The sequence below is a fragment of the Trachinotus anak genome, unplaced genomic scaffold, assembly GCF_046630095.1.
Source record: "Trachinotus anak isolate AG129_WGS33_773 ecotype Australia unplaced genomic scaffold, CSIRO_AGI_Tana_v1 ptg000028l, whole genome shotgun sequence".
NCBI classification, from domain to species: domain Eukaryota; kingdom Metazoa; phylum Chordata; class Actinopteri; order Carangiformes; family Carangidae; genus Trachinotus; species Trachinotus anak.
The window spans coordinates 2,775,466-2,802,448 of NW_027273879.1; the positions used below are offsets into that span (position 1 = coordinate 2,775,466).

A 26,983-nucleotide genomic window follows, 5' to 3' on the forward strand; every position below is an offset into this window, starting at 1 on the left:
CAGTCTTTCAGCAAACCTTCAAAACTCTTTCACATGAAAACATTGAAAACACAGCTGGAGGTTTTCATTTCAGACAAAAGTGATGACTAGAAAAGAAAATTCAGGACCAGTTGCTTTGTAAATTGTACTGTAAACATGCGTATGTGCTGTGTGAGGGCGAGTTTTTTTTTCTGGGAAAAACAAACTCACCAACTTCAGTAGCACAAGTGACGAGCCATCGCACCATCTCCCTCCTCCGCCAGTTCAAGGTCGACAGGGTCATTCTCATCACCTGTAGGAAACACCAGATTAGCTCGGCTTATAGCTTATACTGTATTATTTGTTTGTGTGTTTGTGTGTTTGTGTTGCTCACCTGGAGGCCCAGCTCCAGGGAGACTTTGAGCAGCGTGATGTCCGGCAGGCTGTCCATGAGAGTGGCGATTTTGAAGGCATCCTGGGCCAGTTTGAAGATGTGGGATGAGGAGTGGATGTTCTTCTGGATGGACTCTAACACTGTTTGTAGCTTAAGCGCATCGCCTGAAAACACAACAAACACACAGAGGTAAAGTCATTTCATTTATATGAATACAGAAATTATATATCCTGAGCATCATTCTTACATAACAGGATTGTTTTACATCCACACACAACAATCCTTACATACTTGTAACATCAATAATGTAACAAACAAATATTAGTGCTTATTTTCTTGTTATATTATTTTTAAAGGATCCTTGTTGTGTTACAATATGTTGTCATGCTAATAATGACAGTTTAATACACATGATTAGTTATAAGATGACTAGTTGATATGTAATAACAAGAAACGTCCAGGCATTAAAGCAAGAAAAAGAGGAAACTGTTTCCTAGATCAACTAGAAAAAAATTGACAGTGACAGTAAACTAGCATCCATTCATCCTTTATCTGTGAGCTGGTCGGGGTCACAGGGCTGAAGCCTGTCCAGCTTACACTGACTGATGGGTCATCAATCACACCAGACACACCATCATCCTCACACCGCTGTAGAGGTGGTCGTCATACTTTTATTTTTGTCCAGTAACCAACAGCTGTACAGAAAGATTTTCTGTTTGTTGTAACAATGAAATATTCTCAATAAAACTGAAAACTGTGTGTATGACGTAATAACAGTTTTCTCAATGAGGATATTTGCACATCCAGATGTCTGAGATGCAGATGTGTTGGAGGGTGTCGCTTCAGTCTTGAAAGAAAGAAAGAAAGAAATCCTGCACACTGCTCTTGCTCAGCATCACAATTTGCTGAGCAGTGTCTCAAAGACCGAGACATTAGGACGAAACATCTCCGGAGCTCTAGTGACACCAGCGTCACAATTTATTCATCATCCTAATGTTTCTATATATGAGTATTTAAAATACTTCTGACAAAGGTTCAGAGAGACCGAAACATTAGATTAAGAAATTGTGATGCTGAGGAAGAGTAGTGTGCAGGATTTTCTGTCTTTCAAGAATGAAGTAATAACAGTAGAAATACACTCAGTCTTAGCTACAGGAGGTAAATCTGCACGTAATCCTCCCTCCCATTTTCCTGCCATTGCCACAGTTGAAACTGTTCTTGCTGGGCTTGTAAATAATTGTGAGTGTGTTGTTACCTTTAGCAGCAGTGAGCATGGTGGAGGCCAGTTCACACTGTTGGGTCTCTATGTGGCTGAGAGTGAACCAGCGAGGGTAGCGGTTGGGCACCACCGACACTATATGGTGAGGCCGGGACAAGTCACCAGAGGGGGCCGTGGACTCCAGGACTGGCAACCTGAGCACGGAGAGAAAAAAAAAAAGACGTAAACACACAGGAACTGATCCGTCTGCTTAGAGGAAGATTTCATGGAGGTGAAGAAGTTATTAGAGAGCAATGCTCCTGTTATGGAATCGATCAATAGTTTTCCTTTGCGTCTCTGCCCACATAAACTCAGGTGGAGCTTCGCCTCAGGCCACAATAAAGACGGGTTTAAAAATAACAGCTCAGCTCCTTTTTTCCTTCAAACACACTCCTCTTATATCCAGTTACGGCGGCTGTGATGCCAAGAGTTTAATATTCCTCCTTTGTAACACAAGTCTGTAATTAAAAAAATATAAAAAGATTTACATATCATAAAAATCAAAGGGGTCTAATTTGGGCAAGAGGAAATAAAGTTTCCTGTGGCGGTCAGGGAGGAAACCAACAGTATGTATTTATTATTCACACGTTTTATAAAACTCGTTTTCAGCAGTGTTGAATTATTTAGTGAATATTTCAGCAAAAGGAGGTTTTGTCATTAAACAGTGCCCCAGATGGCTCCCAGACCCGCCTCACTTGCTCCATGTCAGAGTACAGGGAGCAGGAGGTGGAGGATCGTGTAAATACAGCTGATGATATCACACTGTGACTGGTCAGCTGCTCAGACAGCAAGTTTTATGAACTAGTTCTGACAGAACATAAACCGGCCCTTAGGTAATTTTATTAGAAATGTTCCCAACCTGTCTGGGCATATTTTAAAGTTCCTATATCTTAGACTTCTCTGGTCTTTGATATCCATAAGAAGATTTATTTGTTGTTTTAAGAACCAAAAATGCTTAAGTTTCTTCTCATGAAATCAGTGCTGGAAGAGTTAGCAGGTGAAATGTCAACATGGCCTTAGTTCTTCGTGGACAGACAACAGCTTTAAGTGAAGATGGCGAGGGGTCGTCTACTCACCTCATGGCCCTCAGTGCAATTTTGTACGCCAGTTCGGCGTCGTGAGGTAGCAGCGAGGTGAAGAGATACTTGGCAAAAGTGTGCATGGGGACGCTTTCTCTGTAGAGCAATTCTCCGAGACCGCTGTAAGGACCAGCTGGAGGAAACAGGACACAACACAAAGATCAGTTCAGTCTGTGCAGAGAGACGTGCAGCACGTCGAAATATGACTGGACTGTGGCCTTGTTTACGAGATATTTCCCCGCCTTATTATATTTAGATTGATACTGCTGATCAAACACACAGACCCATCTGACGGAATGACTCAGCTGTCTATCAGAATGAAGATGACTTTGTTCGTCAAACACTGATACTTTAGTCTCGGCCACAGCGTTACATCACAGCCTGAAATAACACGAACTTAAAGGTGATGCAAAGGGAAATTACGAGAATCACAGACGAGTTTGAAGGTCGACCGCTTCTAGGAAAATGTGTTAAGATGGATCCACCCTTCATTTCTCTGTACGCTTTGTTTTTCTTTGTAGGTGGAAGCAATTTTAGTCAAAACTAAAGTGTGGTAACATGAAAAAGAATGACTAGATAAAATGACTTATACTAGTTTCGTAACTGCTCTTCTTTAAGGCCGTCATTCACTTAAATGAAAGCAGAGCTGTCTGTCTGATTTTCTAAAGGACACCGACGTCATTCTACATTTTTCTTCTTTTATGTTCAAAGACCAAAATCAACAACATGTTCGTCTCTCTTGATACTTTCTGACTTCCCAGCAGAAGTCTGCAGAACTCATCCAGGATTAGCTTTGTCTGCCAATAAAGAAAAACCAAGATCACAAACCATCCAATAACGACTGCAATCTGAAATTATTATCAACATTATGACAACAAAAATGACCAGTGCATCTAAAAATCACAGCTTTAGTGTAACTGTATTGTAAATTAATAAATGTAATTTTTTTTGCAATGGGTCACAAATATATATATATAGATATTAAAAATCATATCAAAGCCTTTGTTTTAATAAGGTAAGAACACAGAGTTAGGAGACGCCACATATAAGAGACCAACTACCATTAGCAGGTTTTGGCCTTGAACCGTGATGAGCCACATCTTACACACACAACGTCAGCAAACAGACTGACACTGCTAACAATACAATCAGACAATTGAGAGCACAGAAGTACAAACAGTCAAAATGTAAACACACTCAAGTACACGAAGGTTAAGACAACGCCACACACAAAGAGCTGGGTGTGAAAATGTGTTATTCCCGGGTTCACTGTGGGTCAAGCGACGCACACATTTAACACCTAGTCACTTTTGAGCTGAGAGTCAGATGAGAAGTTTGACACCACACTCATGTGTGTACAGTGAATATGAAGCAAGAGTCAGCAGCTGGTTAGCTTAGCTTAGCATAAAGAGTGGAAACAGGGGGAAACAGCTAGCCTGCTTCTCTGAAAGCAAGTTTGTTTAATCTGTGGCAGGGTTTGTTTTTTTTTTTTTTTACCTTGAGCCAAACTGTCAGTGAGAACATATAATCGATTTCAGCTTTTGTTTCAGTTAACTAATGATAATTTTCAGTATTGATCGATCGATTGATTGATTGGTCTATAAAATGTCCAAAATGTTGAAAAGTGATGAGTTAATCAATTATTCATTTACGTCATTTTCTGTGCAAAAATATCAAACGTTTGCTAATTTCACATTTTTAGTTGTGAGAAAGTTTTTTGTTGTCGGACATGATGGTAAAGTGAATATCTCTGGGTTCTGGACAGTTTGTCGGACACAACAAGACATTTCAAGACAACACCTTTAGCTTTGGGAAATAATAAACTGGCATTTTTTACTGTTTTATAAACAAAACAATTGAGAAAATAACTGACAGATTAATTGATAATGGGAATGATTGTTGGATGCCTTTGAAAAATGCTCCCTCTGCAGTTCCCTGAGTCCAAGGTGACGTCTTCAAATTTGTTACTTTGTCTGAACGACTGTGTGAAACCCAAACATATTCAGTTTCCTATCAAATACAAGACAAACAGAAGCAGAGAATCTAGAACCAGCAGGAGCTTCACCAGGTTTGAGTCTCACTCACCCTCTAGCAGGAAAACAGCTTGCTTCCGGAAGATCTTCACCAACGAGTCGTTCAAATCGACTTCTTGGAGCCTGGCCAACAGCTGCTCTTCGTTACGACACACTTTCTCCTGGGCGTAAAGGCCGTCGGGCATCACCCTCTGCTGCCCCAAACCGATCAGAGCCGTCTCCACAGCCAGAGACACGAACGACTCCCCTTCCTCCAGGAAACGCTGCACGGGGGAAACAGGATGCTCCGTCTTCCTACCTGAACCCAGCGAGCCTGAGGGGGTGGAGCAGAGAGGTGGGGGTGGGTCTGGTTACCAGGATACACTAAGCTCTGACACCATTTTAATGAATCTGAACCTTTTCGAATCCCTTATTGAATCTTTTTGAGTAGGTTGTTCTGTGGGGAATCAAGACGTCTCTTGAACACATCTCATAAAATGTCAAGTTTTATTTTTTGTTACATAAAACAGCTGAAATTTGTTTTGTTCTGAGTGAATTTTTTTTAAATCATTGGATAAAGGATTCAAAAAGATTTGGATTTGATGAGCAGATTCAGAATTGGGCTGAGATTCGATTAAATGCTATTGAACCCCATCCCCAGTGTGAGCGATGACTCGGGGAGGGCAGTGTTCCCCTTTGGGCTGTCAACCGAGCCGAGTATTGATAGATCTATTGATCTATTTGTTCATTCTGGTGTTCCTTTTTCAGAGTGTGTGTTCTCCTGAGGATGGTAATCATGTGTTTTAATGGCTTAATGATGTCTTGGCAGACCTCACAGTTCATCCCAGGAGGGTTAACAGTCCCTAATGAACACACCACACACACACAGATATAAAATAGCAGAGTCTAAACTTCCACAACTTCTTCCGTGCTGTGGCTCCAACATGTGGCCGATCACTTCACCATCTTTCTAAGAGGAACAAACTGTGAGTGAGTCCTTTCAGGCCACAGTGCGTTTGAAACTTGTCTGGCTGAGCTCCCTGCATAATTAATGCATTTTAATTGGAGTGTTTTTCCTGCTGCATTTCTTATTCATGAGCTGTTATTGGAGGATGACTGCAGGCCAATCAGCACGCTTGTGTCATCACTGCTGATTGCAAGCTGAGGGCCTGCAGCTCTGACAGGAAGATGCAATCACTGCAGTGTAAATGTGTGAGGCAGGAAGGAGTGTGTGTACTGTGTCTGCAGCAGTGAACTGTTACTTGCACATTTACTCCAGTGCTGTGATAAAGTACAGTTTTGAGGTACTTTACTTGAGTATTTCTATTTGCTGCTACTTTATACTTTTACTTTTACTGCACTTCATTAACCTGAGGCCTTTCATTACTTTTCAAATTAAGATTTTATGATTTTTTGACTAAACCAGTTGTTACCTTTTCGGCTTGTGACTCCCTCAAACTCCTCATCACATTTCAGACGTCTGTGAGTCGTTAGCATTTCCCCTCTGAACGTCGTCTTTCATCTTTGTGACCCTCAGGAGGGGCCCGACCCCTAGCTTTGGAACCACTGGACTAAACTATCAACTGTATATAAAGTAGTTAAAAGCAGCTCCACCTGAAGCAGCTACAACTGTAAAACAATGTATTAACAAGTATTAACAATTATTGTGTATCAGTCTGCAGAGTGAGTACTTTTACTTTGATAGTTTAAGTACATTTTGCTGATGATACTTTTGTGCTTTTACGTAAGTAGTTAAGTTATTGTTGTATTGGTACTTTTACCTACATACTAAAACCTTTTTATCTTGCCCTCCTTCCCTGTATTTATGTCTCAGTTTGGAACATTTGAAATTCCTTAAAAAATGTTTTTATTCTTTTTGTTCCTATTTTATTGATTTTATGCAGTTTTTCTTTCTTTTTTAAATGTTTTTAGTACATTGTGTAAAGCTCTTTATCCTCCTTTGTGTGAGAAATATGCCCCATAAATAAACCTGCCATGCCTAAGTAAAGGATCTGAGTGTAAATCAGTGTGTACCTGAGAAGTCGAGCAGGACCGTGGCTCCGTCCCCGATGCCCTGCCCCGTCTCCATCAGGGTGCTGAACAGCGTACCGATGGGGTCCAGAGGGTGGCCCACCCAGCCCTCCAGGTTGGTAACTGATGTGATGCCTTTGTGGAGCAGCTCTGCAGTAACACACACACACACACACACACACCGACTGTTAACGGACTGTTTACACTCGGTGGTGAGACTGAAACAGTGAGTGTGAGGGGACAAAACAGAAAGTGTCACAGCAAACTTGAGAGGAAGGTTTCTCTCCGTGCTTGTCTTCAAAGTTTAAGACGCAGATGCAGCAGCAGCATTTTGTGAGATCACAACTCATTTGGAAGCCAAATCATGATCTAATATGCACCTTACACCAGAGAGATGTAGAAACCTGAAACCTCCAGGGCACACGCTGCAACACTGGGAAGAGACCTTTCAATGCAGTAGGACACATCATGTGTCCAGCTGCATATTATTACTATTTGCATATTAACAGATTCTGGATTTTAAGTGATAGAAACCACAGACACAAATTATTGTACTGAGGAGAGTATTTTATGTTTATTTCTGTCTGGAGAAGGGTTTTGAAGAGCTACTGATAAAACATAATAATACTAAACAGGTCAATGAAGATTTTATGAATCAGAAAACATATTTGCCGTTTTTTTTTAAAACAAGTCTGTGTAAATTGTTTTCTCTTAATGTCTTTTACTGCTGCTAATTATTCTGCAGCTTTTATGAAATATCTGGTATTTTCCTTCCACTTATTATTATTATTATTATTATTATTCTTTTCTTTCATCATCTTAAGAGGTACTTTCATGAAAGAAGACAGAAGACATTTTAAGCTAAAACTATAAATTCTAACTTCACTTTTTATTTCAGGCGAACACACACCTCCAAAAGAGCTCATATCTAATATGAGATCATGAATAAATGAAAGTTTATGGCCTAATATTAAATGTTCTGACACATCTGTGCAAAATGTGATTGCTGGCTTCTGAGTGAGGGATGACTGGAGTTATTTCTATGCAGTTTTGAATGAGGTGTGAAATAAAAAACAATGAGTAGAGAACTGTTGTCTTTTCAAGGTGAGCAAGAGCTTTGAATACAGAGCGTATGCCACACAGGATACACGCTTTATATTCTTAATGATCATTAAAATGTTTAAGGAGCTGGAATACATAACCAAAAAGAGATTTAATAGCAACTGAAAAACTGTTTAATGAAGGAAAGAAAATGTAAGAACCCAGAGTCTCTCCTCTGTTAAAATGTGTTAATGTAAGGATGAACTGACCTTTTTTATGAGTGCGGAAGAACTCCAGCTGTTTCTGCTGTTGCCTCCTCAGTGTGTTGACTATGGCGATGGCCAGCCTGAGCGCTTCCCTGGGGTAACCGTGTGATCTCAGGGCGTCGACCCGGGCACAGGCCGTGGGGACGTGCTCTGTGAGACGGAAGAAACAAAGACTTTTCATTTTTCTGCCTCCGATTCATCTCATTCATTGAACTTGTCTCGCCTCTAACCATGTGACCCTGCTCTCTCACCGTGCCACAGGGGCCACCCTCGGGCGTCGAAGAGGGAGCTGTCCAGGTTGTCATGGTAACAGTAGTTGGCGTAGTGGTCCACGGTGATGATGTGCTGCAGGTGGGGGTCCTGCCAGTGCAGGTCACAAGCCTCGATGGCTCGTGTGAACACGGTCCGGTGAGGCCGAGTCAGTGGGTCTGAGAGAGTGAAACAACAAGAGGTCAGGTCAGGTGTCTCTATACCCCCAGGCCAACACAGAGGTTTTCAAAGAGTGTGTGTGTGTGTGTGTGTGTGTGTGTGTTGTACTGTGGCTGCTGATTTGCCTGGTTTATCAACACATCAGCAGTCGAGCTGTGTGATAAACAGCTCATGGAGGCAATTTAGGTACTTTAAAAAAACCCTTAGCGCTCCATTTCTGCAATTAGCGTCAAAACCATACTCCTTCTCTGAGTCATAACTCAGTCAAATCTGAACACACAGACATGATCCACATATTTTTAGATTCACTGTAACTTACGCTTACTTCTAACATCATTATATTCATTGTACATGTGAATAAACGTCTATAAACACGCTTAGAAATCCTAGAAAAAAAGATAACTGCAGAACTTCCCTAAGAATTATCCTGTTTTTAAGTTTTCTTTAATATCCAAGTCACCCAGTGGTAGTTGTGTGTACATCCAAGGCTACACTGAAAATAGAAGCTGCTAATAGCTAATTCGGCACACTTTTGATGGTGACAATTTGCCAAAATCTATAGCTTTGAAAAAAAAAACAGGGCTAAAGTGGAGCCGACAGCATAACTCAATGAATTCATGGCAATATTATACTTCCTGTTTCCATTCCCCAAAACATTATGGAAACTAGATGTGAAAACAAAGAATAATAAAAAATCATTAATATGAACTTTTAAGGCTTGGAATGACGCTAACAGAACAAATGCAGGACTGTTGGACAAAACAGCAGCAGTAGTAACAACACCTGTCCTCTCATTCAAAACATCTTCATTATCAAGCAAAAGAAACGTGTGTATTTTTCTCTGCTTCAGTGGAAACACGCAGGAATAAAGGCCAGAAAAATCTCAACGACCTCAACTGTGTTATTAGGCTCATTCAATTAGTCGCACTAAAGAGGTAATAAGGCTCGCAGGCACGAGATTGAAGGGAGACTTGATTAAAATAGAGGGGGGAGGGGGGAGACAGAGGACTTAAGTGTTAATACAGCAGTGAAGGAGAAGAGGAGGAGGAGGAGACACAGAAAGAAACATTCAGACATTATGAGGAAGAGGATTTGGAAACGAAGGGACGTGATGTCTCTGCTTCAGCCAGGTGTCATCTCACCTGGGTTGCCGGGAGGGCCCTGGGGCAGAGCGTTGGTCAGATTGGTCAGCTCGCTGCCATGGTTACCGTCCTCCAAGGGGCAGACGTCCACGCTGTTCCACCTGCGAAGCTGTCGAAGCCAGAAGCCTTTCTGCTCGGGTTTACAGTGGGGGTTCAACACGATGCACATCCACAGAGCCCCTGCACGGAAACACACACATTTACAGTTAAAGACAAAACACACACACACACACACACACTGCTTTATTACCCTGCAGCCAAAGACCTGTGGTAACAATTAGTGTAAAAACATTATTCCAGGTTTAGTGGCATTTATCCGTCTATATTCTGTTTGGTTTACATGCAGGAACTCTAAACATCAGAGGAGAAGAAAACCAGCAAATTACTGAAAAAGTCTAAATTCATTTGATAAAAGAGGAATAAAACTGTGTCACTATTCTCTGATGCAGCTGAGCCTTTCCCACAATCACATCTGTGATTTCACTAAATCTCAATTTGTCACCACAACAATTTGTAGGACTGGATGATTTCAACACTTATTCCATGAAAGACTGTTGGAAGACTTTCTCTTATCACTGGATAATGAAAAGTTAAAGTTACATTTATTTTGTATTTCATTTTATCAAATGTTTCAAATATTCTCAATATATTTTATTTTGATTTCTTTTAATGTTTTCTAATGCTTTTCTTTGACTATATGAAACACTGTATTTGCAATGTGTTTCATAATCAAAGAATAAAGGGAAAAATGTTAATTATAGTTTCCTTGTTTCATCCGACCAACTGTCCAAAACTTAAAGATGATTATTTCACTATAGTGTAATACAAGAAAAATCAACAAATTCTCACATCTGAGAGGCTGGAACTATAAAATGTTTGACATTTGTTCATGAAAATGGACTAAAAACTCATTTATTGATTTTCAAAATAATCAGAAAACAGTGAAAAATGTCCATCACAGCTTCCCAGAGTTTAAGGTGACGTCTTTTGTGTTCTCCGAATTCAAAGATATTTAGTTTCCCAATACAAAGAGAGAAAAGCAGCAAATGTTCACATCAGAGAAACTGCACGACTGACTGACTGGTTAATCAACCACCTGCACTACTGGTGAAAAACATGACGACACTGGATACAGATTGGAGGACAAAGGCGCGATGAGTATGTTGAGGGATAAATAAAGGAAGACAAGTCACAAAATGAAACGGGAGAAAAAAAGAAAAGGAGGTGAAATGAAAAAAAAGGAAGACAGGGAGGAGAGGTGAAGAGGAAGTGAATGGAGGTAGGAGGGAGGCTGAGGGTGGGGGGAGGGGACAGGAGGAGAGAGGCTTTATCCTCCGTCTCTTTGTTAACGCTGCACCAAGGACAACACCGAGCGGAGAGACGCGAGTGACGAAATGCAGAGCAACAACCTCCCAACAGTGGAGGAATAAAACCAAAAACAGAGGAGAGAAACAGGCGGGAAGGGGCAGAATTTTAACCTGCAGGCTAATTATGATTTATTAAGTAGAGGGTCTGTGATGAAACATTTAATACAGTTTTTATTATGGATTTAAATGAGCAGCCAGCAGACAACTGTGCAGCAGCAGGGATCCTGATTCTCTCACTGTGTGCATTTACTCAAACCCTGTATTTCGGTACAATATGGATGTTGGTTGAGGCCTGTCGTGGAAGCTGAATTAATTTAATCAATAATAGAGGCATAAAACACAGTAGTAGATGAGTATGGAAACATATATAGTACAATATCGTTGGCGGTTCATTTACACAAGTGGAGATTCCACTGAACAATCAGGAAACTCCCTTTTCAACTGCAAAAAGGAACAAAGAAATCCCTGTCCAGTCCATTCATCTGATGATAACCCATGACAGATTTATAGCCAATATCAAGCACTCATATATATCAGAGCTATAAATACCCCGCGCTGGAAAGAACACACTGACACATACCACAAAATAATAAAACATACTGGAACATCATATTTTGTTATCGACTTCTATTGCATGCCAAATCCAAAAACACCCACACAAATAAACGGACACTGAACACATCATTGCAAAAGCTCAACAACGACACCGCTTCCTTAGAGAGCTTTAAAAAATCCCACATCGAGGAACAACTTCTGGCTCTGTTCTGTTCAGCCTTCGTTTAGTCCATTATCACGTCCTCTATTACAGTACGGGACGGCAGCACCATGAAGTCAAACACGGACAAAATGCCTCCGCCACTCAGACTAGCTCCCGGTTACATCCCTGCTTCTCCAGAGTCATAAAAAATATGAACGATTTGTGTGAAATTTTGTCAGAACTGCTGTGTGAAATCTTGAGTTATGACTACAAAGTGTTTTGCAAGGTCACACTGACTTTGATCTTTGACCTTTGACCACCAAAATCTAATCAGTTCATCCTTGAGTACAGGGGAACCTTTGCACCAAATTTTCCTGAAATTTCCTCAAGGCGTTGTAGAGATATGGCGTTCACAAGGACAAAACCAGTGACTGGTGTTAATGTTGTGATGCATGATGGTCAATGTGTGTGTGTGTGTGTGTGTGTGTGTGTGTGTGTGTGTGTGTGTGTGTGTGTGTGTGTGTGTGTGTGTGTTTTTTTTTGCTTGGTTTCACTGTACCTAGTTCGTCCCACAGCTGCCTGTACTTGTCAGTCATGGTGGTTCCCTGTTGCCTCCACAGCACCAGTCTGGGGTCGCCCATGAACTGCTCTGTGATCAGCGTTAACATGCGAGCTCCGTTGGAGTCCCTCATCCTCAGCATCTCCCTCACCTGCAGAGACAGGGTTGAGCGTTGTGGGTGAACATTGCCGTGCAGCTGCCGTGGTGCAGTATAACATGTTTGCTGATGAGTGTTGTCGGCCCTGAGGATCGTTACCTTGCTGAACAGTAAGTTGAGCTGCTTTCCCGAGCCATGGTACCCGCCCTGGGAGAGAAAGAGCTTCACCTGTTCCTGAACCTGCTCCTCGTCCAGATGCCAGCAGTTCTCGTCGTCCACGCTGGCCCCCGCCGTCGGATCTGGAGCTCCTGCACCGAGCAACAGAAGTCAGTCAGCAGCTCGTTACGATGGCAAAATCAAATGATCCTGACATTTTATTTATTAGTTCACTGCATTCAGAGGTAGAAGAAGTACTCAGATCTCTAACATGAAATGGAGTAGAAATATACAGTAGCAGAAAATAAAATTATCAATTTAAGTACAAGTACTTCAGAACTGTATTTAAATATAGTACTTGAGTAAATGTACTTTTCAGGGAAGTCTGGACATGAATATGCCTGCATCAGCATACAGGTCACCTTTCACACTAATGCATTAATGCAATAACCTTAAACACTGATCAATACCGTAAACTCTGCAAATTCTGCATCAATTACCCGTCTACATGAGTGAAGAATGTATCCCACAATTTTAACACTTAACGTGTCACTGTACAACATTAAATCCATAAGACTCAAGCAAAACAAGTTCTACTACAGTATTTGCCACAGTGTACAAGAAGGTACTAAAGTAAATAAACCCAAACTGTAACTTAAAGAAAGTTCACAACAACCAACAGGCTGCAGAGCCAGTCTTCCTCAGACAGCCATAACATTTACATGCATACAGGTATTAATATACAGAATTAGATGGAAGTAGGTAAATCATTTATGTTGCTGAAAGAAAACTGTGTAAACAAACGGGAATGAGGAATATTACAGTTCCTGCAACACAAAGTGCATCATAAAAACACAAGGTGCTTCACAGTATTAGAAATGAAAACAAAACCTAGCAAAGTAGCACATATGCTACTACGAAGCACATTCCAAAGAAGTACTATTTACTACATATACATCTGTGAGGTAACCAGACATTATTAAAAGGTGCCATACAACAGTGCAAATTACGCCACAGTACACAAACCGACTACAACATGTACCCCAAGGACCACAGACTGTATGAAAACATGTCCTTGGTTCTATCAAAGAATCCAAACTACCACAAAAACATCCACCATGTACTGTAGAGCCTAAATGATTAGTCGATCAAAAGACAATTACTCAGCAAATATTTTTATAAGTGATTATTTGTTTCAGTCAAAAATACCAAACAATCACTTGATCCAGGTTCTCTAATATTTCTTTGTCATTTTTAATAGTAATATGTACGAGACCTTTTGGACTGCAGGTCATATACAAACAATTTCATACATCATGTTTGGGGAGGACAAATTATAATGTGCATGTTTACCCTTTTTTAGACATTAAAATGATGTATCAATAAATAAAGATAATAATCAGCAGATTAATCGATAACGGTTTGTTGCAGCCTGAATGAACAATAATCTGTTACTAAATACAACAATCGACCAACGACTACCAGAAGTTACCTACAGGAACGATTAAACTTCCACAAACCATCTCAATATATCAAAAGTACATTAATGTACAACAGGTAAAAATAAGGAAAACTATAATATTAAACCACACTGCAAAGTTAAACACATCCATGGTGCCATAAAGGACGCTACAAACAGAGCTGCTTACATAGAGTAAACATTACTCTCTGAGTGATTGTTTTGTTCCTAGTCTTTAGGATAAAATATTGTGGTACAGAACAGTATTTGTATAGCAGTCATTTGTGTACTTTGTGGTACTTAATGTTTCTGTAAAAACCCAAACAGCAGCAGTTCAAAGACGTCACATAATAAATCTCTTCTCAAACTTTTCCAAACTTCATAAATTCCTGCAGTGCATTCAAGTCGAACTTGACCTGATTTAAGTGTGTGCGTGAAGTGTGTATGTGTTGGCATGATTATCTTTTTGAGGACCAGTGTTTTAAACCAAAATAGTGAGGACATTCTGCACTGTGAGACATTAGAGCCGGTCATCACTACTTCAAAGGACTGTTTGACAGTTAAGATTAAGTTTTGAGGTGAAGGTCAGACTGTTGTTTGGGTTAGAGTTAAGGGCTAGGGAATGCATTACGTCAACAACTGTCCTCACAAGTGTACAAAGACAAACGTGTGTGTCCGAGTGTTTTCCTTTGGTTCTCCTAAACAGCTTGTTTTCCTGAGTCCTCTCCCAGGACGTCAGCCTGCAGCTGGGCGTCCACTGGTGCAAGACAGAGGAAATCTAACACAGGTACCTGCATTTGCTCCTGTGTGTTGTTCTGCCTGTGCTGTATACACATTAAAGGGCGAGTTCAGCCTGTTCTTCACTGAAATCACAAACAACAGACGCTGCACTCACCATGAACCTGGTTAATCTCAGAGTTCTGCGACAGTATTTCGTCTGCCAGTTTCTGCGCCGTGGGCAGCACCTCGGTGTGATGCACTGTGATCAGGTACTGAACGAACTTCTGCAGCTGATCCCTGTTCATTTGGAAAAGCGTCTCTGAGATGGGCAGGCGCAGTTTGACCTGCTCGGGCTTCCGCACTCTGTAAAGCGAGAGTGCCACGACGTGGGCGCAGTAGAAGATGTCCTTGTTGCCGCAGCTGCATGTTACAGCTGTGATTTTGCAGCGGTCGAAGCTGACGCTGACGTTGCAGACCAGCTCGGGCTCCGAGGACGTGGCAGGTTCCCTGACTGTGCCGCTGAGGTGAAACCCTGCACAGAAACAAAGAAAATGATTAGAGTGAACCTGTAGGATGCTTTGGCCTTGGTAACGCTACTTTAAGTGTGATTTGTTCCCACAATCTTTACAAATTATACATTGTTTGAAAGCTGAGAGTCTATCTTTGCAGATCCACACATCACTGCAGCAGCTGTTCAGATTTGTGGCTGTGGATCCAAAGTGTTTTTTGCAAAAAATTTCAAAAACAAACATTTCAACCATGTTTGTGTGTCTGTGTCTTCTGTTCAGTATTTTATCAGACTTTTTAGTTGTAAAATATTAAACACCTTTCAAAGGAGACCAGGGTTGTGACTGTGATCAAATGGGCTAAGGAACAACTACCTTTTTATTTTGGGCACCTTATTTTTGGAGTTGTGCACAACAATGGTGGTTTCTGCAAAAAGTGACATATTATCACCTTTAAGTCCATACGGTGAACATGTCAGCAAACTGCTCACATTCGATCACATCCAGCAGATACAGAGCGTCATGATCACTTATTTATGGTCATGTTTGTGTCTGCCTGAGGATTTTAAGTCCAGTATTCATCCTTTTTCAGCTCCGAGTTTGGTGACTACCAACTCCCGAGGGAAATATCTGGCTCTTTAGAAACGCTCCACTGTTTCTGCACCCAAACAGTTGGAATCTCTGCCTCTGAATGTGAGGATGGTAACATGAGCTGAGGCCTTTAATCAACTTTGAAGGATGCTTTCACACCTGCGCTAGTAGTAGTTACTTGTTTAGTCCGGTTAACTCGAACCCTAGATCCTTTTGGCAGGTGTAGAAACGCTAATTGCACTCAAATGCGGACAAAAACAATCGCACCGAGACCCCATCAAGAAGGTGGTCCCGGTCCGGTCCCAAACGAGCTCTGGAGCGGTTCGGTTTTGGTGTGAAAGAGTTGTAAACTCAGATCAGATCCCATGCTGAGCTGGACGGTTAGACGTGGTGTTAGCACGTCACTGTACATCCTCAGCATTAGCTCCATCCTTCTCAAACGTCTAATGGCAGCGTGTCATCGCAGAGTCAGAGTCTGTACAACATTATGACAACGTACCGAAGCGAATCTCTGTTCTGGTGTTGGATGGTATGTAGTTAAACTGCCCAGATACATATTAGAGCTGTGAGGAAATGTCATATCTGACACAGAGAATGTCAAGTCCAGAATGTACGACCTACTTCCTGTGTTTACGTTCCCACTCCTGCCGGAAAATCTGACCAATAGACGGGTTGAACCCTCTCACATGGTTTGTAGTGATGCGTTTTGGTTCACTTGAATTTTTCTGTGTGTGAAAACAAACCGAGCGGGGAAATGCTACAAGTTTACAAACTCATCAACTGAATCGGACCAGAGCAAACGCACTTCAGGTACGAAAAGGCCCTAAGAGCACAGGGAGGCGGCGAGTGCAAAGAGCCAAATATTCTCATTTCCTTTTCATTTCCCTTCCACAACACCTCCAGAGCTTACCTTACCCTGAACACCTCCCTCCCGCTCTCAGGACTGACGGGATCATTTCACCACAGGCAGAGACCTGCTATTGTACGGAGAACCTAAAACCTATAGGTCTGTATGTGTGTCTGCAGAGAAACGGATTCTAATGCAGACGTGACCTTGGACAAACTTCTTGAACTCACATTTCTCAAAGCCTCTGTATTTGGGTTTCTGACAAAAAATAAACCACACGACCTGGCAAGTGTGCTCTCATTTTCCATTTTAACAAAGAACCCATGAGAAATATACAGACTTGAAAACACTGGTGAAATCTTTAGATCATTTACTCCAGTAAAAGTACTATTACCACACTGTAAAAATACTAGTAAATACATGTAGAAGTCCTGCACTTAAGTAGAAATACAGAATTTATGTACTGAAAGTATTAAAAGTAGTAAAATGTCCCTTGTGAGTGTTATATTATAATTATTGCTCATACATTAATGTTTATGCTCGATTTTACTGTTGCATTTGGTAGAGGTGAAGGTTATTTTTAACTATTTTATAAAAAGTAATGCAAGTTATGATTATTTGCAGAAAATTTGCAGGAAAAGCAAATAAATCGTGACATTTGTGAAGCTGGAACAATGAGATAATGACTTACATAATTATCAAAACAGTTGACTGTTAATGTTTTATCACATGTACATGTATGTACTGTTGGATGCTATAACAAAGCTTTGTATTTTATAATCATACACAAAAATCTGAATGTGTAAAGCAACTAACGCTATAAAATATTTCCCTCTGAAATGTAGTGGAACAGAAAAATACAGTAGCAGAAAATAGAAACACTCAAGTAAAGTACCTCAGATTTGTATTTAAGTACAGTACTTGAGAAAATGTACTTTCCACTACTTGAAAACAGAGTAGCTGCATGTGGGAGCCAGGTTTAAATATTGTGTCAGTCCAGAGGAGACATGCTCGCAAGAGATGAGTCTGCAGCAACTTCATTATGACCAAAATTCATAAAGAAGTGGTGGATCTGAGTGTGTAAAAGTATCTGACTGGGTTAGTGGGTTACCAGTTATGACAGAAGGTGTCAGGAGGTTAGTCAGAGCCACACTGATGCAATCAGTCACCGTTTATCATCTGTCTACGTACTTTAAACAGTGTAGATGTCTGTGCTGTTTCAGTTCACTGCAGGGAGCACGTTGTTCTTTGTATCTATAATAACACCTCACAGATCTCCAAAGGTCTGTGAAAAGCATTTCGATATATACAACTCATCTTTTGTCTAACAAGTCGAGATGCCCGGGTAGAACAGTTATTTATTTTCAGTCCCGAACCAAAGAACACGATGTACGTCACGCAAAGTGAAAAACACATAGCATGGCTGACTGCGAGGCTGATAAGTCACAATGCCAGATGGACAACATTATTAGATGATAGTTTGAACTAAAGAAAATAGAAAATGCTCTACCCAGAGAAATCCTGTCTGTGAGGGAGTTTAAATCAGTGATAATTTCAGAGCAGACAGAGAAAAACTACTGCAAATTCATTTTTATTACCTCCTTTATACTTCTGCTTTTGTACAGACTAAACAAACAAGACTTAACTTGTTATTAGTGAGCTTTGGTGGAGCCAGGCTAACTGTTTCCCTCTGTTTCCAGTCTTTACGCTAAGCTAAGCTAAGCTAAGCTAAGCTAAGCTAACCAGCTGCTAGCCCATGCTACATATCTATGTCATCTAACTCCCAGAAAAATCCACCAATATCCCAACATATCAGTTATTGATTTAAATGTAGAAGAAGAAGCACAAATAGAAAAGAGTTATAGCACAAGCAAACAGACAAAAAACTTAGAAATAGCTCCTTTACAAACGCAAAATAGGGGAAAAAAATTAAAGTAAAGTGTTACCAGTGTGGGGGTCCTGGCTGCCTACTGGTTAATATGTTTCCTGTCTTTATCTAAACTGTTAACTATGAATTAAATGCAAAAAAAGTCATTAAAAACGACCCTCAGCTAATGACTGCCTGTGTTGCACTAAAACCTGTGACAAAGAGATAAAACTGAAACAAGTGGACTTATATGTGGCCACATGTTTTCATACTGTAGCTGTTCCGTCACTACTACAGCTGTATGGATAAGATGTTAGATCGCTGATTTAACTGAACATTTGCAGGACGTAGTTTGCTGTTGAACACAGAGGAGCGGTTCTATTATCTATTTACCCTCGTTGGTATAAACCAAGTGAGCAAAATAATAGAAACACAACACAACTAATCAGCAGCACAAACTGCAGCCTCTAACTCAACTTCTCTAAAAATACAGTGTGAATGAAGGTAGGATTTATAACAGGGCTGTTGCATGAGACTGTGTTAGCTTCAATGACTCCACATTTTCTCAGGTTATGTAAGCCTGACGAACAGCTCGATAAGTGAAAAACACACATACATGTGCACAAAACACAAGCAGCGTTATTCACCCTGGAACATTAGCTGGGAGATTTAATTTCCACTTTGCCCAAATGTTCTCACACATGTGACACACACCACACAGCTGACACATATCACCCCTGCTGGGTGGAAGAAGCCTGTAAACAGAGTAGGTGGTTTGCCCGCATATGTGGTGAAGCTAAGTGATACTGAACTGAGCGAAAACAAAAGAGGCGGAAGGACTACGAGACAATATCCGAGAGCGAAACCTGTGTAGAAACAGAGAAAACAGCGTTTCAGTTCTTATTGCTGCCTTTCCTGCTGAGCAGCCGCGGCACAGAGACACACACTCAATCACACAACCGCCAGTCCACATCCTGTCTTTTAAATACACAAACACACACAGAAATTCACGGTGCTCTCCGTTACGCAGCCCGGCCCCAGTCACGCCTGGCCCGCAGCTGAACCACTGACGTAACAGAAAGAGAGAGGTTGAATCGAGGAGGAGGAGGAGGAGGAGGAGGAGGAGGCTGGAAAAATCGGTATGCCCTCAGCTGAGTGTGAGTGTGTGTGCACATGCAGCAGTGTGTGCTTGGCGGCGAGCCAGAGCCCTGAGCTCAGCATTCTGTAATGCACTTCCTTTCTGTGTGTGTCTGCGCTTCACAGCTTGCATAATACAGCTCTGTGCACTGCATAGCAACCAACTTAACTCCTTCCCTCCCAGCACAGCATCATTTCAGGCACCAAGTCACCAGCGCCGGTGGAAAGTAACTAAGTACCTTCACTTACACTGTACTTAAATATAAAAGTAAAGTATCTGAGTAGTTTCTTCTCATTCTACTTTACACTAATTTCAGACTTTGCAGATTCAGATTATCTATATACAATAATTACAATACATGTATATAATATACATTATTCTGAAGTTCCACCAGTTTATGTGATAAAGAAAGTGTCAGAGTGTCAGTGAGGCACACAGAGGAGGTGGTTAAAACTTAAAGGATGTTTTGATTGGTCCACTGATGTGGCGGCCCACTGGGATTTCTCACGACTGTCCCACTACAAAGGGTTTTGTTGTACCTGGGTGTTTGTGGTAGGTAATAACAATCTATCTAACTTTATGATAGCTAGTCAAATCCACCGTTCTCTCTCTTCTCTTTCTTTTCCACTTCTTTCTCTCTCTCCTCCTCTCTCCTCGGTTGGGTGTCGCCACGTGTAACAACTTTATCTGTAGTTTCAAATTAAAAGTCCTCTGCTGTCGTGTTATTGTGACTTCATGTCTCAAGGGAAGCACTGAGGTACATAAGATCTCATATATAATATCTATCATTACTGAACTCAGCAGGCACAAGAAAATGTTTGAGACTCTCCATTAATTCAAGGCTTTTTCTGATTTTCCAGGCCTGCAGATACTGATTACACTCTCGCCTGGAAACCAAGGTTTAACACTTCACTCAAATTAAGCCCGAGGTAGTCGACTTAGGATGTCTCTATAGGATTCAGCGAGGAAAAAACAACGGGGGTGTTTTTGTGGTTGAAAATAAGGCCAGGACGTTAGCCTGTGAAAGAGCAATAGCTCAGCTCCCTACAGAGGAGACCTTCATGCCAGAGGCCGTGTGCAACATCACCCACTGAAACTGTGGCTACAGGGGGTCTTTCTCAGCTACGTGGCCAAAGCCTTCATTTAACAGGAGCAACAGCACACAAAAGCCAGCTAGACCCCCCCCCCAACCCCACTTTACACACAAGCATACACTCCAGTCAGCCATTCAGGCAGCTCAGCCTCCAAAGCTGGCCACTCAGGCGTAAGTGACAGCCTCTCAACCAAGGTGTGTGTGTGTGTGTGTGTGTGTGTGTGTGTGTGTGTGTGTGTGTGTGTGTGTTGTGTGTGTACTTTTGATGACAATGGGGAACCTAATCTCTCACCCGTGGAGATGCAGAGGCACCTCTGGGGCTGTAGGAAGAAGTAAACAACCAATCAATAGTCACTGTGCGCTGATTACCATCTGTCCTTAATGACTGGTTTCAGATCAGCTTCCTATCGCACTGGTTTAACCCATTTATGTGATTCTAGCACAGCCACAATCAAAAGAGAAAAACAACCCAACTTAACTGAAACATGTTTGTGGCCACTGATTGGATCATCCATCGCCATGGAAACTGATACCAATTATGTTAAACAAGGTTTCTGCAGTGTTAACCAAATTACATTAGAGACTTTTTAAGACCTTTTCGGTCTCACAGAGAATACAGTTCGATACCTTTTAGAAAAGGTCGGAGGGGTCAGGGGCCCCTGCACCACCTCCTTTATATATAAGTGACTGTTAATGTAGCTTGTTTCAAAGTCACGGGCCTTAAAGAGAGAGTTAAAAGACTAGAAAACCATTCCAAAGAGACACAAAACAACCACAAAGAGACACAAAACAACCACAAAGAGACACAAAACAACCACAAAGAGGCACAGCAGTGCTCCACACAGCTGTCCACTGGGGGCGATGTGGTGTGAACTGGAGGATGCACCTCGGCTCACCGGCTCAGAACAAGGTCAACGAGGATTTGAGTTAACTGGGTCAATCTGTGTCCCTCTTAAGCTCCTCGTACTATGACCATACTATAATCAGTGGTCTCTATTTATTCTGTTCTGACTTTTTATTTTATTTATTCTATTGTGTTACTCTTTTAAATGTTATATTCCTCTCTCATACATTTTATTTTTCCTTGTCTCTTATCCAGTTCATCTGGTTTTATTTTATTTATCTTTAGTTGATTTTGATTTGTATTTTTATTATTTATTTATTTATTGTTAAACATTTGAACACTGTCTTATTATCAGGTAGTAACTCACCTGTTAAGCACTTTGAACTCAACTAACCCGTATGAAAGGTGCTATATAAATAAAGTTTGATTATTTAATTAGCTCACTGGCACTTATAATAATAATAATAATAATATTAATATTAATAATAACAATGATGATGATGATCTTCGTTCTTCACTGAGTTCAGATGTAATTAGGAAAAGCAAAAAAGCTTCTTCTCCTCCAATCTCGTCTCCTGCTTTTGAAACCAAACTCTAGAAATAGCAAACTGCACTGAAATACTACAAGGAGGAAGGAGTCCTCTCGACCAAGTGGACAGAAATTCCTCAGCTCTGTCAGAAAAACAAGAGGCCGCCTTTACAACGCATGAGAAATTGCAAACGGTCTTGTCACTCAGACAAGAAAAAGGGAGGAGTCCTCCAGCGAACACCACTGAAGCCGCTGTTTTACGGCGTCCATTTCACCGTCCAATAAAAACAGGAATAAAAACTTTTAATTGCTGCCGTTCAGGCTCCATCGCAGACTGTCTGGCCTGGAGTGAGCACTGGGAGGAGACTGGCCTCGGCACTCAGAGAATGACTCAATCTACCAGTGAGAGCAGAGAGAGAGAGAGAGAGAGAGAGAGAGAGAGAGAGAGAGAGATGGGCCTTTTAACAACAAGTACACCAGCAGGAACCTCAGTGGTTGAATCGATCACTAAAACAACTATCAAAGCACTCAGAGATGCTGCTACTTGAAAGTTTTATAATTTGAGCTTCAGAAACGATGACGTGGAACCAGCTGAGTGAGTGTCAGCAGTAGATTAAGATTATAATGCAAATCTAGTACTGTGAAATGTAAATTCAGTATGTTTAGATTTCAACAAAACAATTTGAATATGTCACGCTTGGCTCTGTAGAATAATGTATTTTCTATTTTACAGGCAAAACAATTAATTGATTGAGCAGTTTATTACTAAAATAAATGTTAGTTGCTCTCAGCGTGAGTGTGATGCAGTTTTAATGTGGCCCAGGTTTGCTGTGTGGTACTTCTGACACATGCTTTTATGAGTGTGCAGCTTATAAGCACAAAACTGAAATAACTAAGTTCTTAAAAATACATTTTACACAGTTTAGGTCAGTTGAGATTGGCATGATTGTGGGCTTTGGGGCCCCTGGACTCCTGGGGGCCCTGGGGAAGTTACTCATGGTGAATCAGCTTCAGCTTTAATGGACTGCTGAAACAAACTGACACAGAACATACATGACCACACTGTGTTGTCAGCAGCTTTAACAGAGGCCCTGTCTCACTGAGAGTTCACACAGCGGCACTGCTGGAAAGTAACGAGTTACATTTACTCAAGTACTAAAGTAAGGTACTTATACTTTATTTGAATATTGCCATTTTATGTTAGTTTATATTTATACTGCATTACATTTTCAGAGGGAAACACTGTCCTTTTATTTAATAGCTTTAGTTACTAAAGATTTTACATTTAAAAATGATAAAATGATCAAATGAAATGTCTTACAAAGGATTAAATCCAGATTGTCCAACGTTTCAATGTGTATTCCCTGAAAAAAAAAAAAAAAAGCTGTGAACTGTAAATGAGTAATAAGCTGTTCCAAAAATACATATTCCATCAGATGGTTTTATTGAAATAACTGTTTAAGAGCCAAATAAGTAGGATTTTGAATGCAGGACTTTTACGTTGTTGTTTTTGTACTTTTACTTAAGTTTTAAGTTCAAATTGAGCTCCAATGTTTAGATTAAATCACGAAACAACCACCAGGCTTCAAGTTCAGACTAACACAAACAATCTCACCACATTTTTACGTCACTGATCTTTGCTGAGACTAACGTCGGCCATCAGAGGTTTGAAAACAAGCTTCTGAAGGGACAGAGGAGGATATTTTCCCTCCTTGTCTTTCCTCCCATTTAAAAGCATTTGTTTGAGAGCCGTCTGTTCCCGATGAGCTCAGAGAAAGTCATTTGTTTGGCCTCTGAGGACCATCAGCGGGCCAGACAGTGCCTCTCCTCTCCAAATGCATTTGCTCCCACTCCTGAGATCCACTGTGGAGAGTCTCCACAGAGATCCTGACTGAGCTGCGCCGCTGCTGCTAATGAAGACAGGAATCCCATGAAGACATAATTAAAATCAAATAAAAGCTTTCAGTGTTTGCTTACATGTTGATTGGACTGTAGTTTATTAAATTTTTTTTCAAGGTGTGAGTGGTGTTTGTGGATATTCTCTGAACCACCAACACGAAAGGAACAGGAACATAGAGTTAGATGTACATTAAATATGAAGCTGAAAGTCTAAAAATGACCATTTGAGAACAGACCAGGGTAAGTGTTTCCAGACTTCATGCTAATCTACGATAAGATAGATGGATGCTAGCTGTGGTTCAATTTCACCATGCAGAAATGAGAGTGTGGAGGCTCATTTTACACCCGCAAGTGTAATTAAAGGGAAAATAAAAAACTAAAAAGAGAACAGGGCAAATAAATTGTTATTATGAAGCTACAGCCACCAGCCGGATAGCTTAGCTTAGCATAAAGACTGGAAACAGATAACTTGGCCCTGTCCAAAGATAAGAAAATCCACTAGCACCTCTGAAATTCAACTGGCACATTACGTTTGTTTTGCCCAAACAAAGGCTAAAGTGTAAAAGTCAGTCTTTATGCTAAGCTACGCTAACAATCTAATGGTTCCCACTTCAAATTGAACTTCTAGACATGAAAGTGGTATCAATTTTCTCCTCTAACTCCCTGCAAGAAAGGAAGAAAGCATATTTCCCCAAATGTTCAGGACAGTGATGAACTGAAGAATATATGCAGCTAAAGTCAGTAGCAACAGGATCTCAATAAAAGAGGAAACAAGAATGAAGGTAAACTCAGTCCGCTAAATTATTTACATCTCATCTTTGATCACATCAGCTAAGATACTGACCAAAATAACCAGAAAGGAAAAAGCTAAAATCTAAAAGCTAAAAACTGTGGGAACAGGCAGCACTTCAGTGACGGAGGCCAACTCAAGGCCGATGGGAGACGCTCTCTGTGGGTTAGGGTTTGTTGGGAAGCGTTGGGTCTCTGAGTGGATGAAGTTAACTCAGAGTAACCTGAATGTTTCTTCAGCTCCTGTGGGAGTGTGGTGGTGCAACTCCAGCTGTTTTCTGCATTTTGTTTTCTTTCTTCTTTAATGTCACTATTTCCCTCCACTGAATCACCATCTCCTGAGATTACAGTCTGTGCTCTGCCACAGTCTCACTGCGGCAGTTTAATACACTAAATCCTACAGATTACACTCATCTTTGCTTCAACAGGTTTGGGTCAACACATGTTTATCTACTACTCTGGTACTTACATCTTAATATTATCAATACCACAGTGTGGAAACATAGAAATGATAAAACAAGTAAATAACAAGCACAAAATTATTATAAAAAATGAAAATAAAATACTTGTTTTGCAGATTGTGCCATTTCAGAAATAATATATATATATTATGAAAGATTTATATTTATTGATGCATTAATATATTAACATTAACTCTATCTCTAATAGCAATTAAATTTAATATTCAACAATTACCTCAGAATAATAAAAGTACAAAAGTACCTGAATAAAAATATAGTTAAAGTACCAAAAGTTAAAATAGCTTTATTTTCACAAAAGAGAAAAAAAAAAAAGAATGAACAAAAGGTCACTTAATTGCTTTTTTTGAGGCTTTCAACTGCGGCACAGGTGTGTTTGCTCTAAGAATTTTGAACTTCATGGCAACTGAGCACGCTCCATCCACTGAGGAAGACCATCAGATGTGGCTGAAAGCTCTGGAAAACACTGATCATCATGTGTTGCAGTGTGGCAGTTGCAGGCACTGATAATGACGGTGCATTTAAGGACACTCCGACACCTGGCTGTTGATAGTTGTCATTAGTAAAGTTTCCTATCAGGGCAGCAATTAATAGTTATTTTCATTATCAATTCAATCTGATGGTTATTTTCTTGATTAAACAACGAATGTTTTGGTTAATTAAAATAAATGTGTAGGAGGTGTTGAGCTATAAAGTGTAGGGTACCATGAGTGTTGTGGCACAAACACAAAATGAAAAGTCTGCAGGATACAAGTTAACTCCAGTCTGCTATTCTGCGTCTGTCCAAAACACACACACACACACACACACACACACACACAGCTGTAGACTGCAGTACAACAGCTTCCTCATGAGCACCAGCGTGACCTTTCACTTCTGACCAACAGTTGCTTCTTTGAGGTCACAAACAGCCTGAAAACACCAGTATGTGGTGTAGTATCAGTGTGTGTGTGTGTGTGTGTGTGTGTGTGTGTGGATTAGGGAGGGTGAGCATGTGGTGAAACTGCTGCTGCCTGTGGGGACGATGGCAGATAGCAGAAAATTCAAATTATATATGAGCATTATCAAACTTGGCACAACACCAGTGTCTGCATCCATATGTTTTCACTTTTCTCATCTTAGAAACATTCGTAGCAACAGGACAAAGCGTCAAATGGCGTCTGCACAATAAAAATGGCTTTATGACAACTATTATAGTAAAAACCAAACAGATCTGACTGGACCAACCCTTTCCAGTAAGTGTATTTTCATATCTCACCATTCACACGCTACATTTGCATACGTATAAAAGTGAGACCAGATATATCTTAAAGAGAGAACCAAGAGGGTACACTTCCTTAATGTTGTTGTATTCAAACGTAACTAAACCAGATGTTATTATCAGGCTTAAATGATCCTGTTAATTCTCATCTAAAGCTTATTTCTATAAAGTTGGAGCAGCTGCAACTAACAATTATTTCTTCAACTAATTGTTTGGACCATAAAAAGGTGAAAACTGTCCATTACGATTTAATAGTGATGTCTTTAATTGTTATTTTGTCCAATTCGAAGATATTCAGTTTACAACCATATCAAATTTGAAAAATAATTCAAAAAAATAATTATCAAGATAGTTATTTTTCTGTCGATCAACTAATCGTTGCAGCTCTGGTGCTTTTATTTTGAAATAAAAGCAACACGAGCAGAGAGTCGAAACCATGACTCGACTCAGTGTTGATCATATGACTGCACTTATT

General features: G+C 40.6%; 1 protein-coding gene and 1 long non-coding RNA gene across 5 annotated transcripts in view; one reads left to right on the top strand and one right to left on the bottom strand.

Annotated features, from left to right (window-relative positions):
* Nucleotides 1-1,754, top strand: part of LOC139611931 (uncharacterized) — a 34,251-nt gene extending 32,497 nt beyond the window's left edge. For 3 of the 4 annotated variants that reach the window (XR_011686399.1, XR_011686396.1, XR_011686398.1), the window contains 2 exons: nucleotides 359-541; nucleotides 1,617-1,754. This is a non-coding gene — a long non-coding RNA (uncharacterized lncRNA). Of the gene's footprint in view, nucleotides 1-358; nucleotides 542-1,613 lie in introns of all 4 variants that reach the window. The other variant, XR_011686397.1, reaches the window with a different exon arrangement.
* Nucleotides 1-26,983, bottom strand: part of LOC139611929 (zinc finger SWIM domain-containing protein 6) — a 46,992-nt gene that overhangs the window by 5,624 nt on the left and 14,385 nt on the right. Inside the window, exons 2-13 of the mRNA XM_071466996.1 lie at nucleotides 14,841-15,197; nucleotides 12,490-12,638; nucleotides 12,234-12,384; nucleotides 9,611-9,790; nucleotides 8,291-8,467; nucleotides 8,043-8,189; nucleotides 6,736-6,882; nucleotides 4,775-5,035; nucleotides 2,687-2,822; nucleotides 1,608-1,765; nucleotides 353-516; nucleotides 190-271 (exon numbers count right to left, since the gene is read on the bottom strand). Of these exons, the coding sequence (XP_071323097.1) occupies nucleotides 190-271; nucleotides 353-516; nucleotides 1,608-1,765; nucleotides 2,687-2,822; nucleotides 4,775-5,035; nucleotides 6,736-6,882; nucleotides 8,043-8,189; nucleotides 8,291-8,467; nucleotides 9,611-9,790; nucleotides 12,234-12,384; nucleotides 12,490-12,638; nucleotides 14,841-15,197 (2,109 nt within the window). The remainder of the gene's footprint in view (nucleotides 1-189; nucleotides 272-352; nucleotides 517-1,607; nucleotides 1,766-2,686; nucleotides 2,823-4,774; nucleotides 5,036-6,735; nucleotides 6,883-8,042; nucleotides 8,190-8,290; nucleotides 8,468-9,610; nucleotides 9,791-12,233; nucleotides 12,385-12,489; nucleotides 12,639-14,840; nucleotides 15,198-26,983) is intronic.